Source organism: Culicoides brevitarsis, chromosome 1 (genome assembly GCF_036172545.1).
Source record: "Culicoides brevitarsis isolate CSIRO-B50_1 chromosome 1, AGI_CSIRO_Cbre_v1, whole genome shotgun sequence".
NCBI classification, from domain to species: domain Eukaryota; kingdom Metazoa; phylum Arthropoda; class Insecta; order Diptera; family Ceratopogonidae; genus Culicoides; species Culicoides brevitarsis.
Genome location: NC_087085.1, coordinates 37,740,660 through 37,755,929, shown reverse-complemented (window position 1 = coordinate 37,755,929; position 15,270 = coordinate 37,740,660). Strand labels below are relative to the sequence as shown.

The 15,270-nt window shown below is 25.0% G+C and overlaps 1 protein-coding gene across 3 annotated transcripts in view; it reads right to left on the bottom strand.

The window, feature by feature from the left end:
• Nucleotides 1-15,270, bottom strand: part of LOC134837984 (allatostatin-A receptor-like) — an 85,205-nt gene that overhangs the window by 14,644 nt on the left and 55,291 nt on the right. For all 3 annotated transcript variants that reach the window (XM_063853400.1, XM_063853399.1, XM_063853398.1), the window contains exons 4-6: nucleotides 2,624-2,778; nucleotides 2,438-2,568; nucleotides 2,230-2,374 (exon numbers count right to left, since the gene is read on the bottom strand). In XM_063853400.1, coding sequence (XP_063709470.1) covers nucleotides 2,230-2,374; nucleotides 2,438-2,568; nucleotides 2,624-2,778 — 431 coding nt within the window. The remainder of the gene's footprint in view (nucleotides 1-2,229; nucleotides 2,375-2,437; nucleotides 2,569-2,623; nucleotides 2,779-15,270) is intronic.

Genomic DNA, 15,270 nt, shown 5'->3' with positions numbered 1-15,270 from the left:
CACTGCGTGTCGCATCTCCAGCGGCAACATTTCACACATGAAGAGATTCACCTCCCTAACTCAAATGATGGCAATGCAACGACTGAAATCTAATGCTTCATGCTGTGCGAGAAAACTGGATCAAATTGTGTTTTATCTCGCATTCGACATTTCTTGCCAATTCACAACTTTTTTTCCTCTTTGTAGAAGGAAGTGAGAGAAACTCGTATACAATTTAAACGATTGAACGGTCAAAGCATATGTGTGACTTGATGCCTTTTTCTGTAGTAGCGCACTCGAAAAAAGCAATATTGAAGGGAAGCCGTTTTCTTCACATTTATGAACAGCATGTGTTATTTGCATACTACTTTGTGGAAAATCATTTCCTTTGATATTGAAAGCAAAAAGTTTGCAAGAGCAATAAATTTCGTGATCTACCTTGAAATGGAGAAAAAGTGTGTCGATTTTAAGTGGATAATGTTAAAATGGAAAATAGGAGTTAATGGAAGGATTTTTGGTCTGTCTCAAAATTTTTTATCAGGTAAGATTTAAAAAAAAAATTTTTTTAGACTTTATTTTTTATCATTAGGCTTTTTTTAGAACTCATAGGAAAGTAAAATGTTTAAAAATATTTAAAAAAAATAACATTAAGAGGAAATTTTAGCAGCACGGAAATTTCTTAAGAAATGACAAATTTCCTATTTGTACTGAACAATTTCAATATTGTCCCTGAATGGAAAAGAAGATATTAGACGAATATAGAAAATACAAAATAGAGCATTAAGAATCTTGACGCACGGAAATATAGAAAGCAGTGTTTGTCAAATGTTACAGGAAACTAATTTGTTAAGTGTTTATCAACGTATATCGTTTAATGTTTTAATACTAATCTATAAGGCAACAAAGAATCATCTTCCAAATTACCTGGCTGTGAATATTGAAAAATTGGGCGATATACAGCCATATAATTTAAGAAATAACGCGCATTTGAGACTAAGACAAGTAATTTCGTTCAACGAACAACATTCAGTGTGGTACAACGGTGTCAGACTCTTTAATGAAATGTCAAAGCAATATGAAACAGACTGTGATAATATTCATAAATTTAAAAGAATCGCTTTGAATTTCGTGAAAAGTGCAATAAATGTGAACGTTTGAAAGTATACCTGCCCAAATCATCGCAAGATGGACCTTACATCAACAACAACAACAACACGAGCTTTAAAGACATCTTCGCTTAAAAATCTTGACAATTGATACCAAGTTTGCTATCTACAAGACACTCATAAAGCCAAAAGTATTATAAGGGTTTGAAACCTGATCAACAACCAAGAACGATGAACACTTGCTACTTTTCTTTGAACGTAAGATTCTCAGAACAATACTATCAACTAAGCGGAAAGCGGGAGGGTTCAAGTCAATGCAAGATGAAAAAAGTTTCAAAGGAAAACGAAGTCTCAGTATAACGTTTTTTTAACGAATACTAAACAGATGAAAGCTCTTTTTAAGGCTCTTAAATTCCTTTCTAACATTTCGGTTTGAATTTCTTGAATGTTACAAAGGAATTTAAAAGCCTTAAAAAGCGCTTTCATCTAATGCCTCTCATTAACCGGTAAAAAAACGTTCTACTGACGCCCCTCGTTTTCCTTTTTAACTTTATCGTCTGCTAAAGTTTTTCCTGTGTGTGTGTTTGCCTCTTGCCTCAAAAATTTGATATGTTATCACACCATGCAAGAAAGAACAAGGCATCCGTATATTTGTGTGTTTTTTTTTGTGGGAAGGTACGAGGCGTGTCAAATAATGTATCGCTGATGATGTTGTCATGAGAAAATTGTTGGTTCTGAACATAATGATGATATAATCGTGTTTGTTGTAATGCTACACACAAATTTACATAAAAAATAGACAGGGATTTAAATAGTCTCGTTTATCTTTGTGAAACGCTTGATATGTTTCGGCTGGATTTTGTTGGATTACATTCCACGCTTCTCGCACAATTCGTACAAATTGAGGTTTTGTGAACGAGCGAGATATTAAAGTTAAAGACGCGGCGGTGTTCGTAACGATGATGTGAGGGATCGGCGAACGGTTGGAATAAAGTTATTATTGCTGATGGGGAGAAAGTCTCTCAAGAGAAAGATATTGATTAAAATGATGCGAGAGAAAAGGGGAAGGAAAGTAGGTTAAATGAGTTTCGGGTCGATGAAACGTGCAAGAAAAAAAAGTGACATGTCAAAGGAAATTACTCACCTGAAAGCCTACTAAATTATAATCTTGGTAAAGGAATATACAAGCGGAGTTGCTTTCGCCTTGCCACACTTGCATAACTTCGCCGTGTGTGACAGCGACGGGAATCGCTGTTGTCGTGATGATGATCCAAAGGAAAATTATTGCACTAAAAAATTTTTTTATAAATTTTAATTTCCTTTAAGAGAAAAGGAAAATGTTCAATACTCACAAAAGCGCATTCCTCTCGGTCCTTATCGACATGGAAGCAATTGGATGCACAACAGCCAGAAATCTGTCGAGTGACATAAGTACAAGGGTATAAATACTGGCGTGTGCTGTCACAACTATCATATACTGAACCTGTTTGAAAAAAAAAATTAGCTAAAGAAACATTTTTCGAAAAAAAATAACTCACAAATTTACACCACAAATCGCCAAATGGCCATGATGGCAGTACGTAATCTGTCGCCGTAAAAGGTACACAAAATATCACAAAAAGCAGATCGGCTACTGCCAAATTAATTATAAGCAAATTTGTTGTTGATCTCATCTGTGGATTAGCAGCGACAACTGTAAATGAATATATCGAATTAATGAATAGTCGGAATTAAGTTATATCTCATGGGAGAACGAGGATCGGCGTGTGTAGAAATAAATTAGAAAAAAATTGTATGGCATGTGCATAGAAATTAATTGGCGTGAGGAGATGAAATAAAAAAGAGAAATTATATTCCAAATACAAAAAAAAGCTTGTTAATGTGCTAATCTCTTGTGATAATGGTGCTTTGCTTTGATGGTGCGACTAATGAAGACATGCCATGGCTAAATTTGAGGATTAACGGCCCTTTTCAGTTAATTTATAAATGTTTTTTTTTGCGTTTGAGGACAAATCGGACTGAATATTGCGAATGACGTCAATAGAAAGTGTATTAAGAGCTTAGAGATTGACGCGATATCGAGAGGTCGATGACTTTTTTTCGTTTTATTTGACAATTTTTTTTTTATTTTGAAAAAATAAACCTTTAAGTTTTTTTTTCAATTTTTTAAAATATTAATTTATTTTTGAAAAATTTAATTAATTAATTGAATTTAAGGTTTAATTTTTTTATTTTTATTTCGATTTTTATTAATTTAATTATATTTTTTTTAAATTAATATTTTTAAAAGCTTTTATTTCAAAATTTTATTAAATATTTTTTTTTTGTAAAATAAATAAATATATTACCATACTTAATTTAATACAATTCAATAAATTTAATTGCAAAAAAAATTTAAATTAAATTCAATGTGAAGTTTTTTCGATTATTTCGATTATTATTTTTTCGATTAAAATATTTAAATTAAATTAAAAATTAAATTAAATGAAATTAAAATAAAAAAAAAAATTTTAAATTTAATTAAAAATTAAAAATATTTAAATTAAAATAATTTTTCAAACTTGAGGAAAAAAATCTAAAAAAAGTTACTTAACTGAGGTAAAAAAAAATGAAAAAAAAAATTATTAATTTTGTAATTTTTTTAGATTTTTTTTAAAATTATTTTTTATTTTGATTTTTTTTCTAAAAAAAAAAATTATAAACAAAATTAAAACAGAAAAATTAAAAATAAAATTAATTAAAAAAATTTTAAAAAATTAAAAAAAAATAAATTTTAAATTTAATTAAAAATTAATAATTTTTTAAATTAAAATAATTTTTAATTAAATAAAATTAAGCAAATTCAAATAAAAAAAATCAAAACTACCTACTATAATTTTAAATTAAACTGTGGAAAAATACAGTAAAAGAACAGTAGAAAATATTTCCTAAATTAAAAAAAAAACATAAAAAAGCTTAATGAAAAAGTTTAATTTTAAATAAACAACAATTTAAGTCCGTTATTTTTTAATGAAGATTATCTTCATTAGAAATTTTTTCTTTGATTTTTTTAATTAGCTTTCTCATATTTTTTTTTCTTCTGAATTTTTCACAATATTTTCTTCAAGAAAACTGTTTGTTACTAACATTTTTTCTAATTTCCGTTATTTCTCTATTTTTTTTTTATAAAAAATATTTTTCTTTATTTATAAAAACAAACAAATTATCCACTCCCTTATTGTTCTAATTTCCCGTCTTGTCGTCGTTTTAATGCAACTGACGTTCTTCGTAAGTAAAAGTCACTTGTATTGTTACGAAGACGAGAATTCATTAGCAATCAATGATTTTTTTTAGTTTACTGCAGCAGATAAAGGACGATTTTTCTATAAAATTGCCTAGACGACCTTTTTCAGTTCTTGGTTTCTCATGAACTGCAGTGACGCTGATGATGATTATTAAAAATTCCTTCGGCATAAACCGGCGGTGAGTTGCTCATTAAGAGCCATTATAATTATTATTTTTTTTTCTTTAGTTTTTTATCGTTACCGGCTCTAAATTAGTTTCTTGAAAAATATTTTTTCCTGTTACTGCACTTTGCTTTCATTAAAAACTTTTTGCTGTGTTTTATTTTCCTCATGGTACAAAAATTTCAGTAAAACGAGGATTTTGTTTTGTGTGGAAAAAACATACAAGGTACGGAAGGATAAGCGCCTTGATGATAATTACTCCAGACCAAAACTCCGTGATTAATTAAGTGCTAAATGCGTGTTGCATTTTTTAAATGCCGCGGTAAAAATTTTCCGTTCTCTGACCTAATCGTCATTTTTTTTTTATAAATTTTAATTGAAATTTATTTTTGAAAATTTCCATTATTAAAAATATTTTTTTTTTATTTTCTAAAAATAACTTAAAAACAGAAAAAGATCAAAGAAATTTTTTTCTTTATGAATTTTCAAGAAAACTCTTCTCCATGATTACCATGACATCAAAAACCAGAGAAAAACAAAAATTTAGCAAATTATGACGTCACTTCGTTATCCTTTGAAGTCGTACAAAATTTGCGGTTACCAAAAACAACCTGCGGAAAAGGATGTCGCTCAATTACAATAAAAATTTATTATTACTTTATTATGTGGCGGGCATGACAATAACAATAAACACTTGGCGCAAAAAGGGATGTCGTAAAATTATGAATCCACACCTTTTTGTGTCTCCCGTAAGTGCGATAAAGATTGACCTTTTGATCGTAAATTTTTTTTCGGCAACTTGGGATCGTCCGTTGTTAATTAAAAGGAGAGTCATTTCAATTCGAGAGCGAATAATCGAAGTTTGATTGGATTTGGATGGTTTCAATTATATTTTCAATCAAAATCATGCTCTTCTTCATTCGGAAGTTTTATTTGTGTGAGGAAATAGAATAAGAGCGTGAATTTGGAAAAGTATCGCCGAATGAATGATCTGAACGTATTTTGAAGTTTTTATCATTTTTTTAATGAATAAAACCTTTCAAACTTAAGGAAAAAAAATCTAAAAAATTACTTTACTGAGGTTTAAGAAAAAACTTTTAAAAAAATATTAATTTTGTAATTAATTAATTTTTTTTTTCAAATTAATTTTTATTTTGACTTTATTTTTCCTAATTTATTTTTACAAAAAAATTACAAAGCAAAATATATTAAAAAAAAATAAATTAAAATTATTTTAAAAGATTTTTGATCAAAAATCTAATTTTTAAAAGTTAAGTACCTAATTTTTTAAAAATTTATTTAGATTTTTTTTAATTATTTTTTTTTAAATTTATTGTTTAATTATTTTTTTTAGGAAAATTAAAAAAAAATATTGCTTAAAATAAAAAAATACTTTAATAAATTTTTTAAAATTAATTCCATAATTTTCTAAAAAAAAGAAATGAATAAAAAAATAAATCAAAAAAAGAATTTTTTTAAAAGAATAAAAAAATAAATTATTTTCATAAATAAAGTTAAAAAATAAAAAAAAAATTAAGAAGAAATAAAAAATTTAAAAAAAATATTTGCTTTAAATAAATAAAATAATCTAATTTTTTTTTTATTTTTTAAATGATTTTCTAAAAAAATGTATAAAAAAATAAATCAAAAAAAGAATTTTTTTAAAAGAAAAAAAATAAATAAATTATTTTCATAAATAAAGTTAAAAAATAAGAAAAAAAAATTAAAAAGAATTTTTTTATACGAATAAAAAAATAATAAATTTTTATCGAATTTAAAAAAAAATAATTAAAAAAAATAAATTAAAAACAGAAAATTTTATAAAAAAATTTAAGATTTTTAAATTTTTATAAATTTTAATGGATTTTTTTAGGTCTCTATAACAATAACAGACGATAAAACGTTTAAAACATTTCAACTTGCAATTTCTGTCTAAAACACGTTAAAAACAGTTTAACAAGAGACCACTTCTTGCCATTTCATTGCCGAACCGTTGTTGTTGTTTGCAGGACAAAGCGGAGTACATTTTGTTGTTTTTAAGTGATAAACATCTGTCAGAGAAGAGAAGAAAATAAAATTAATCAAAGCCGTTCGGCTTCTCTTCATATCGCTCACTCCATCGCACTCTTCATGACTGCCGAGAGATAACAACGTCGTTAGCGTTGCACGACAAAACAAGCGAACGAACGACCGACAAGGCAAAACAGAAAAAGGCATTCGCTCTGCTGTCATTGACACACAACTACACGAGCGACACTCTTTGAACGGAAATACGTTTTGCAGCGAACAAAATTGAATCAAAACGATCATTTTTCATGCAAGCGAAGGAACGGGATCTCTCGCATGCATGAGAAAAAAATACGAACCGAGAGGAATTCAAATAAATGACTTTTGCGTATCACAGAAAGGTCATAAATTATTTCGCATGCGAGAGCCCAACGTGAAAATTGTGAACTCGTTTTCGAGCTCTTCTGTTTAATTTGTTAATGTCATTTTCGTCCTTCTTCTGGCTGCATGCCGCTCGAAGCGTAACTCACATGTGTGATTCCATCCCGAATCCAGATAAAATGCGATAAGGAAGTAATTTTACAACATGTTACGAGCTACCAGCATGGAATTATCTTGCAAATTTATTTCCTGTTTTGTCGCCGCCCGGGAAAGGGAAAATATTCTCGGGACGCGTTTTTAAATGTAAATGTAATCAAATAATGAAACTCGTGTACACAAGACGCAAGACGAGCGAAAAACAAAGCGAAACAGTTTATCAAAATAATGGATTTGCTGGTTGCGTTGTAATAAATCATTACTTGATTTATTATTTCGGGCGTACCTACTAATGTATCTCTTGGCATCTTTGTTTAAAAAGAAAATCTGTGAATGTTTAATTGTGGAGACGTCTGGTATTTTATATCGGTTAGAAATCTTTTAAATAAATCCCAAGGGATTTGTAAATTGAGGTAGTAAATTTTGTGATTTTAAATATTTTTTATAGAATTTATTTTGACAATTTTTATCATCTTTACGACTTAACAAAGATAATTTTTTTTGAATAGAAATATAAAAAATGGAAAATTAAATTTAATAATTTTGAATAAAATTAAATAAATTAAAATAATTATTAAAATAAATTTTTATGTCATGGAGTTTTTATTTTAATTCACCAAAATTTTAATTTGCAATTAAATTTATTTTTTATTATTATTAAATTTTTTAATTAATTTTATCCCAATATAATTTTATATTTATTTTTATTTAATTTAATTTTGAATAATTTTTTTTAAATTAAATTAATGCAATTTAAATAAAAAAAGCTATTAAAAATTAATTGACATTAATTTAATCAAAAATTAAATTAATTTTTTTTTAATTTAGTTAAAAATAAAAAAAAATTTAAAAAAAAAAAAAATATCTCTTCAAAAAAAAAATTAATAATTTTAAAAATCACAGGCTGATTGTGAATTTTAATTTTTTTTCTAAAGTTTTATATTTTATTTTTATTTTTTTATATTTTTTTTATTTTATTTTTTATTTAACACAAATTTCAATTAAACTAATTTAAAATTTCAATTAAAAAAATTTAACTTTAATTTTGAAATTATTTTTATTGAAATTTTAAATTAATTAATTGAAATTTGTGTTAAATTAAAGGATAAAACTTTATTTGAAAATTATTAAAAATTTTCTTTAAATATTAAAAGAAATTTTTTTAGTCCATTTTTCGACCAAAATTTAGAAAAAAAAATAAAATTTACAAGCAGGCTGAAATTTATATTATTATTATTTTTTTTTGGAAAAGATATTTTTTTATTAAAATTTATTAAATTTATTTTGAAAAAAAATTTTTTTTATTTTTAATTAAATTTAAAAAAAAAAAATTAAAAAATCTCCTCAACACTGAAGAAAAAATTTATTTAAACAAAATCTCTCCTTAAATAACCCAGATTATGGTTATGTACCTTATAACAGTCCCATTTTCTTCAACATTAAATTGTGGGTGTTTTTCCTTTAAATCCTTAATTCATCTATTAAGGCGGACACTTGTTCTTAATTAAAATCAACATAAAACAATGTTACTGCAATTACATTGTCTTCTCTTGCCTTTCTTGCATCGAACATGAGCAATAACCGTCTATTGTTCGTGCCAAAGATGTCAATGAAAGCCCAAACAATGTAATCAAGCATGTTTTTGCTACGAGATGCAAACATTGTGGATGGCAGCGATAAGTTCATTAAATAAAGAAGAAAGGAATCGATGCAAATTGCGTTTTCGTCTTAACACAAGAAAAATTGCATCGACAATAAATTACTTGAAATTATATCAATATCGGGTTAATTGAAATTTATTGAATTTTCTCTCCTTTTCTCTCTCGTTCTTTATTTAATTTTCACTGCAAGCAAAAAACGAAAAAAACGACTACAAAGTGATAAAATCTATTTTTTTATTTAGTTCCATGGTGAATTTAGTAAAAATTCCAACAAAGTGCTTCCTGTGTCATTTCCCGTCGTCCATATTTCCATCCTTTTACATTTTTAATATTTAAAGTAAATAGAAATCGATTGAAAAAAAGGACAAGGCTGCAATTACAACTCAAACAAAAAAGGGTTTGAACAAATTTTGTCATCTGGTTGCCTAATGGAAAAAGATACAATTGACTTTCGATTTGATTTCCTGACAAAAAGTAAAAAAATACGGTAGACAGACAATCTACATATTTTCGAATTGATCGAAAAAAAAAATTGCATATTGATTCAATTTGTAAATAAACAGACGACGTTGGAAATAGGGAACGAATTTGAGAGAAACATGTGAGTCCCCTTTTGCATTATTCATGCGTGTCTTCAGTATTTGTGTTTTCAGTGTCAACAAAGTAGCACAAAAACAGAGAGAAATAGATGAAACGACAGGGGATTGTCTGTCGCTGAAGATGAAAAGCGAAGCGAAGGGAGGATGATATGGAGACACGAGAACAAGCGTGGAAAAAGATCTTTTATTCATCATTATTTATTATATTGATCCGTTTGATTGACTTATGCCGTTATTGCCTTCGTTTTCTTATTTCAGTTTGTTACAATTTTTGCTGCCTTTTTGTGGAATATTTTGTGATTGGGGATTTGGTAAAAAAAGGGTCTGTCTGTGATTTTTTCCTTATTTAAAGTTTTTGCTTTAATTTTTTCTTTTTAATATTAAATTTTATGGTTTTCACAATTTTGTACTCCTCAGCAACATATCGCTTTAAAACTTAAATTCAGGCAGAATATTTTATATAAAAATTAATTTAATTTAAAATTTTTAATGATTTAAAAATTTATATAAATTTAACTTTATATACAAATATTTTCATATGATTTCACAAATTAATACTCCTCAAAAAATTTTTATTAAATTTTAAATTTTAATATTTTTTAAAAATTTTAAAATTAATTTTTTTTTTTTTTTTTTATTTTTTTATTTTATTTTGGATTTTTTATTTTTTTTATTTAAAAATTTTATTTTTAATTTTTTTATTTTTTATAATAAATTTTGACAAATTTTTCTTTAAAGCTTTGATTTGATGTTATTGAGGAGTAATAAAATGTGAAATTTTACATCTTGATTAATTATCTAAATAAAATAAAAATTTAATTTTATCAATTCTTGATTTTCATATAATTTCACATTTTATTACTCCTCAATAGCATTTAAACAAAGTTTTAAAAAATTGACTCAATGAATTCACGATTTTTGTAAAAAAAAATAAAATAAAAGCTGAAAAAGTTCTTTTAATGCTTTGAGGAGTACTAAAATGTGAAATTTTTATATTTTTTTCAAAATCAACAAATATTTTTTCATAAAAATAATTAAAATAAAAAACTTTTTTTTTACAATTTTATACTCCTCACTATCATAAAAAAGTTAAAATTCAATAACTTTTCGATTTTTTTTTCAAAATTAGAAAAAATAAAAATTTAAGTAGAAAAATGCGCTTTTAAGCTAAACTTTAGGTAATTTTTTTTTCATATTTACTTTTTTCGCGATTATTTACTCGCACCAACAAAAGCAATAATGGAATGAATTCCCTTGTTGAATTTTCTCATTCATCCATTCACCTTGCATCACTCACAATAGTCAAAACTGTCACATTCATTAAATTACGGGTTCCTTATTTTTTTCAATTCGAATTGATAATTTAAAAAATTCAGTTCCGGGAAAATTTTTCACTTACCTTCGTTCCGTTTTTTTTTTCGTCGAAATTAATGACTTAAAAAAGGAAGTTGAAGAAGGATCGAATATTAATCAGACAAGGGACTCTTTCTCTCGCTCTTTTGATCCTTACAACTTGATTAATGATACTTTTTGCCATTTCGAATGTACTGGGGATTAGCATTGAGCTCCTTTATCAATTTATCCCTCGAAGCAAAAGTTCAAAAGGATTATTGATGAAAATTGAAAAATATATGACTTTATTCCACTTCACACTCTTTTTTTTTTTTTCTATGTTTTTATGGCATGAAGTAGTAAAATTGCCATAGAAATTTTTTTCAATTTCCATTCTGACACAATTTTTCAGCAAATATTTGCGCATCGATTGTTATTTGTTTGCATTCTTAAATTACCAAGTACACTCTCGATCAATTTTTTTTTGGATTGAAGAGGGAAATACATGAGGATGTGTAAACAATTCCTCATCGTTTCGTCGTCTCTTTTCGTCGTCATATTGAATTAAGTGGCAATATGTTGCGTGGAAACAAATCTAGCAATTTTTTCGCATTTTCACTATTTTCCGCTTGATTGGTACTTGCTCCGGATACAATCAAATAATATGATAATAATGTAACGGGAATTGGGTTGCCTTATCTTTATTTAAATCTAAAGGAGTCACGTGTTCGAAAGTCAGTTTTTATCACATTCGAAGGAAATTAGGTCATACAATATTAAGAATTCATTTATCGCAAGGCAAAAAATCTGCGAGACAAGAAAATTTTGTCAATTATAAATCAACCAACAAAAAAATTGTGCACTGGGTCAGTATTTTTTAGAAGAATTAGGAATGTATATTGGGACAAAATCTTAAAATATGCATTGGGACAATATTTTTGAACGTAAATTTTGTCAAAATTTAAGAATATGCCTTGGGGCAAAGTTAAAAATGTGCATTGGGGTAAAATTTTAGAATTTGCATTCGGTTAAATTTTGAGAATGTGCATTGGGATTTAATTATGTGTATTGGGGCAAAATTTTAAAATGTGAATTGGGGCATACATAGTTAATCCCAATAAAGTTATGAAATCTTACCCTAATGCACTTTTATAAATATAATCCCAATACATATTCTAAAATTTTGTCCCAATGCACATTTTTAGCTTTACCCCGAGGAAAATTCTTAAAAATTGACCCAATTTACATTCTAACATGTTGCCCCAATGCAAATTTTAAGATTTTGTCCCAATATACATTCTTAATACTTCTAAAATACTGACCCAGTGCACAATATTTTTGTTAGTTTTTACCAAATTTAGTTCATTTTCATGTCTCGCGAATATTTCAACTTTCAAAACATGGATTTTTTGTAGTTTTTGTTTGTTTTGATGTGATAAGGCATCCGGAATTTCCTTTTCGGAGTGTCCGATCCCAAAATAATAATAATAACAACATGTATAAAATTCATATATTCAGCATAATAATGTTTATCAACAACGAACAAGGCGTTTCCATCTCCGTTCCCCTTGTTAAGCTATTATTTATGTATTGCTCCATATTAAACTATAACGACGACAACAACAACGACGACGGAAACAAGAAAAGACATTATTACACAAAACACAACAAAAGGCTCATTAACAGAATATAAACTTCCTTTGTGTATCCCTTTTATTTTTTTCACAAATTCCTCCTTTTCCTTCGCAAATTGTTACGATGGATCGGGAATAAGACACACACACACGTCATATCATAATTTTCCTTGTCTAAGCACGAACCGGGAATTTGTCTCTCCTCCCCTTGTTTGTCTTTTTTTTTGCGACTTGATGAAATGATACCAAGGACAAGTAAGAGAAATGCCACGCAACGGAAATTCTATTGTATTATGTCATTAATTTTGATTTTTTGGTGCTTATTTTTTGTAACACCTTTTTTGCGTTGGAGACGAATTTGTACAGGAGAAAGGTAGGCGACGGAAAAGCAAAACAGAAAAAATAAAATTAGGTCATCCGATTAATCAAAGTGTGTCGGAGGAGAAAATACAAGAGACGGAAGTGTCGTTATAAGGAAGTGTTATTTGTCATTGTGTTATATGGAAATTCTTTTTTTTTTTTGTTTAATTTATTTTTTTACGAGAATTACTTTGTCACATTTCACTTTTACATCCTCCGTTTTAAAAATTTAGAAAAAAAAAATAAATTTTTTGATTCGAGATAAATAAATCGATTTTTGAAAGTGTTAAAAATAATAATGAAAATTTTAATTTTTAATTTAATTTTTTTTTTATTTTTTTTTTAATTAATTAAATTTTTAATCTTTTTAACTTGATGCTCTTGAGACAATTTTTTGTATTTTTAAAATTTTCAATTTTTTTAAAATTTAAAAAAAAATAAGAAATTTTATTAATTTTAATTAAATTTAAAAAATTAAATTAAATTAAATAAAAAATTTTAAATTTATTTATTTAATTTTAATTTTTAAAATGAATTTAATTCATTTTTAATTTTTATTAAAATTTATTCAAATTATTTAAATTAAAAAAATATATATAAATTAAATTAAATTTATTCAAATTTTTTATTTAAAAAAAATTAAAATTTAAAAAACAGATAAGAAATTTTATTTTAATTTTAATAAAATTTAAAAAATTAAATTAAATGAAAATTTTTAAATTATTTGGATTTATTTAATTTTAATTTTTAAAATTTTTAATTTAATTAATTTTTAATTTTTATTAAAATTTATTTAAATTATTTAAATTAAAAAAAAATATAAATTAAATTAAATTTATTCAAAATTTTTCTTTAAAATTTATTTAAATTTAATTTAATTTATTTAAATTTTAATTATAATTTTAATGAAAATTAAATTTATCCAAAATTTATTCAAAAATATTTTATTTTAAATTTATTTACATTTAATTTAATTAAATAAATTATTTAAAATTAAAAAATTCTTTTTCAAAAAAATAAAAATTAATTAAAACAAATTAATCCATGTATGTAAATATATTTATCAAACAAATTATCTCTATAATTTTACCGTAATTGAACTGTGAAAACTATCTCGTGCCCCATGCATGCAGAAATACAACAAAACATCGTAACAAATATTTATCTAAGCAAATGCAAACAAATCATCATTAAACTTCATCATTGGCGCGCTCGCATCGCGTTCTCGACTATCCAAACAAATTTAACAACAACTTCCACTTTATATTTATAAAATAAAATTATTTTGCTATTTCCCACATGACTAGCTGCGAAATAGAATCATAATAATTTGATTGTCACGTTTTTTTACGTGTCCATGGAAAAATGCGAGCTTGAAGGTGAGAAGAGCATGTTTTATTGCTCATCTGTGAATAACTGTGTGAGTGATGTAGCGAAATGGATACCTAACTCGGGAAACTAATGCAATTTGCAATAAATATGTCAAAAAATGTCACAGAATAATTTTACGCTAGTTTTCATAAACAGAATGGGGAAATTGTAAAAATAAGCTGGGAGTAGTGCTTTTGCATACATATTGGTTGTTAGTGTCGAATGGGCTCGTGGGAATGGAATAAAACAGGTGTAAAAAGGTATTGATGCGGAATTGAAGAGCAAAAAAAAAAAAAAGTTTGCGAAAAAAAAGGGTTTTTTGATGTTTCATCATTTTGTCGAAAGAGAGGTCTCGTGAGAGGATTAGTTGTGTGTAAAAGTTGTAGAGTAGTTGATTTATAGTAAAATGTTTTCACAAAAAAGGTGTCTTTTATATAAAGTAGATAAAGTAACTTTGGCTGAATAAACATTTATATTATTGATTTTTCTTTTAAAGTTTGGTTATTTTGTCTAAACTTTAAGATTTTATCTAATTTTGTGAAAAAATTATTTGAAAAATAATATTTTGATAGTAAATTATTAATTTGATAGTTAATTAATATTAATAAAAAATTAAATTAAATTAAATTAATTAAAAAAAAAAAAAAAAATTAAAAATAAAAAAATATAAAAAATAAAATAAATATTTTATATTAAAAAATCAAAATTAATTATTTAATTAATAAAAAAAATAATTTTTAAATAATAAATTAAAATAAATAAATTAATAATTAAAATTAACATTAAAATATTTTTTATATTTAATCTTCATTTTTATATATGAAAATATATATTAAAATATTTATAAAAAATTTTTATAAAAAATACTTTTAAAATTAAATTAGTTGATAATGAAAATTAATTCAAAAATTTTTTTTTTATTATTTTTTTTTTATTTTATATTTTAAAATTATTTTTTTTTTTTTTTTGAATTAAAAAAAAATTATTAATATAAAATTTTTAATTTTTAAAAAATTAACATCAATATAATTTTTGTATTAAATAAATAAATTAAAAAGTTTATTGATGTTTATTTCTAAAAATTAAAATTTTTGTATTAATAAATTTTATTCAAATTAAAAAAAATAATTTAAAAAAAATTAATTCAAAAATAAAAGAATTATAAAAAATTTTAATTAATTTTAATTATTAAATAATTTAATTTTAAAAGTAATTTTTTATAAAATTTTTTAATAAAT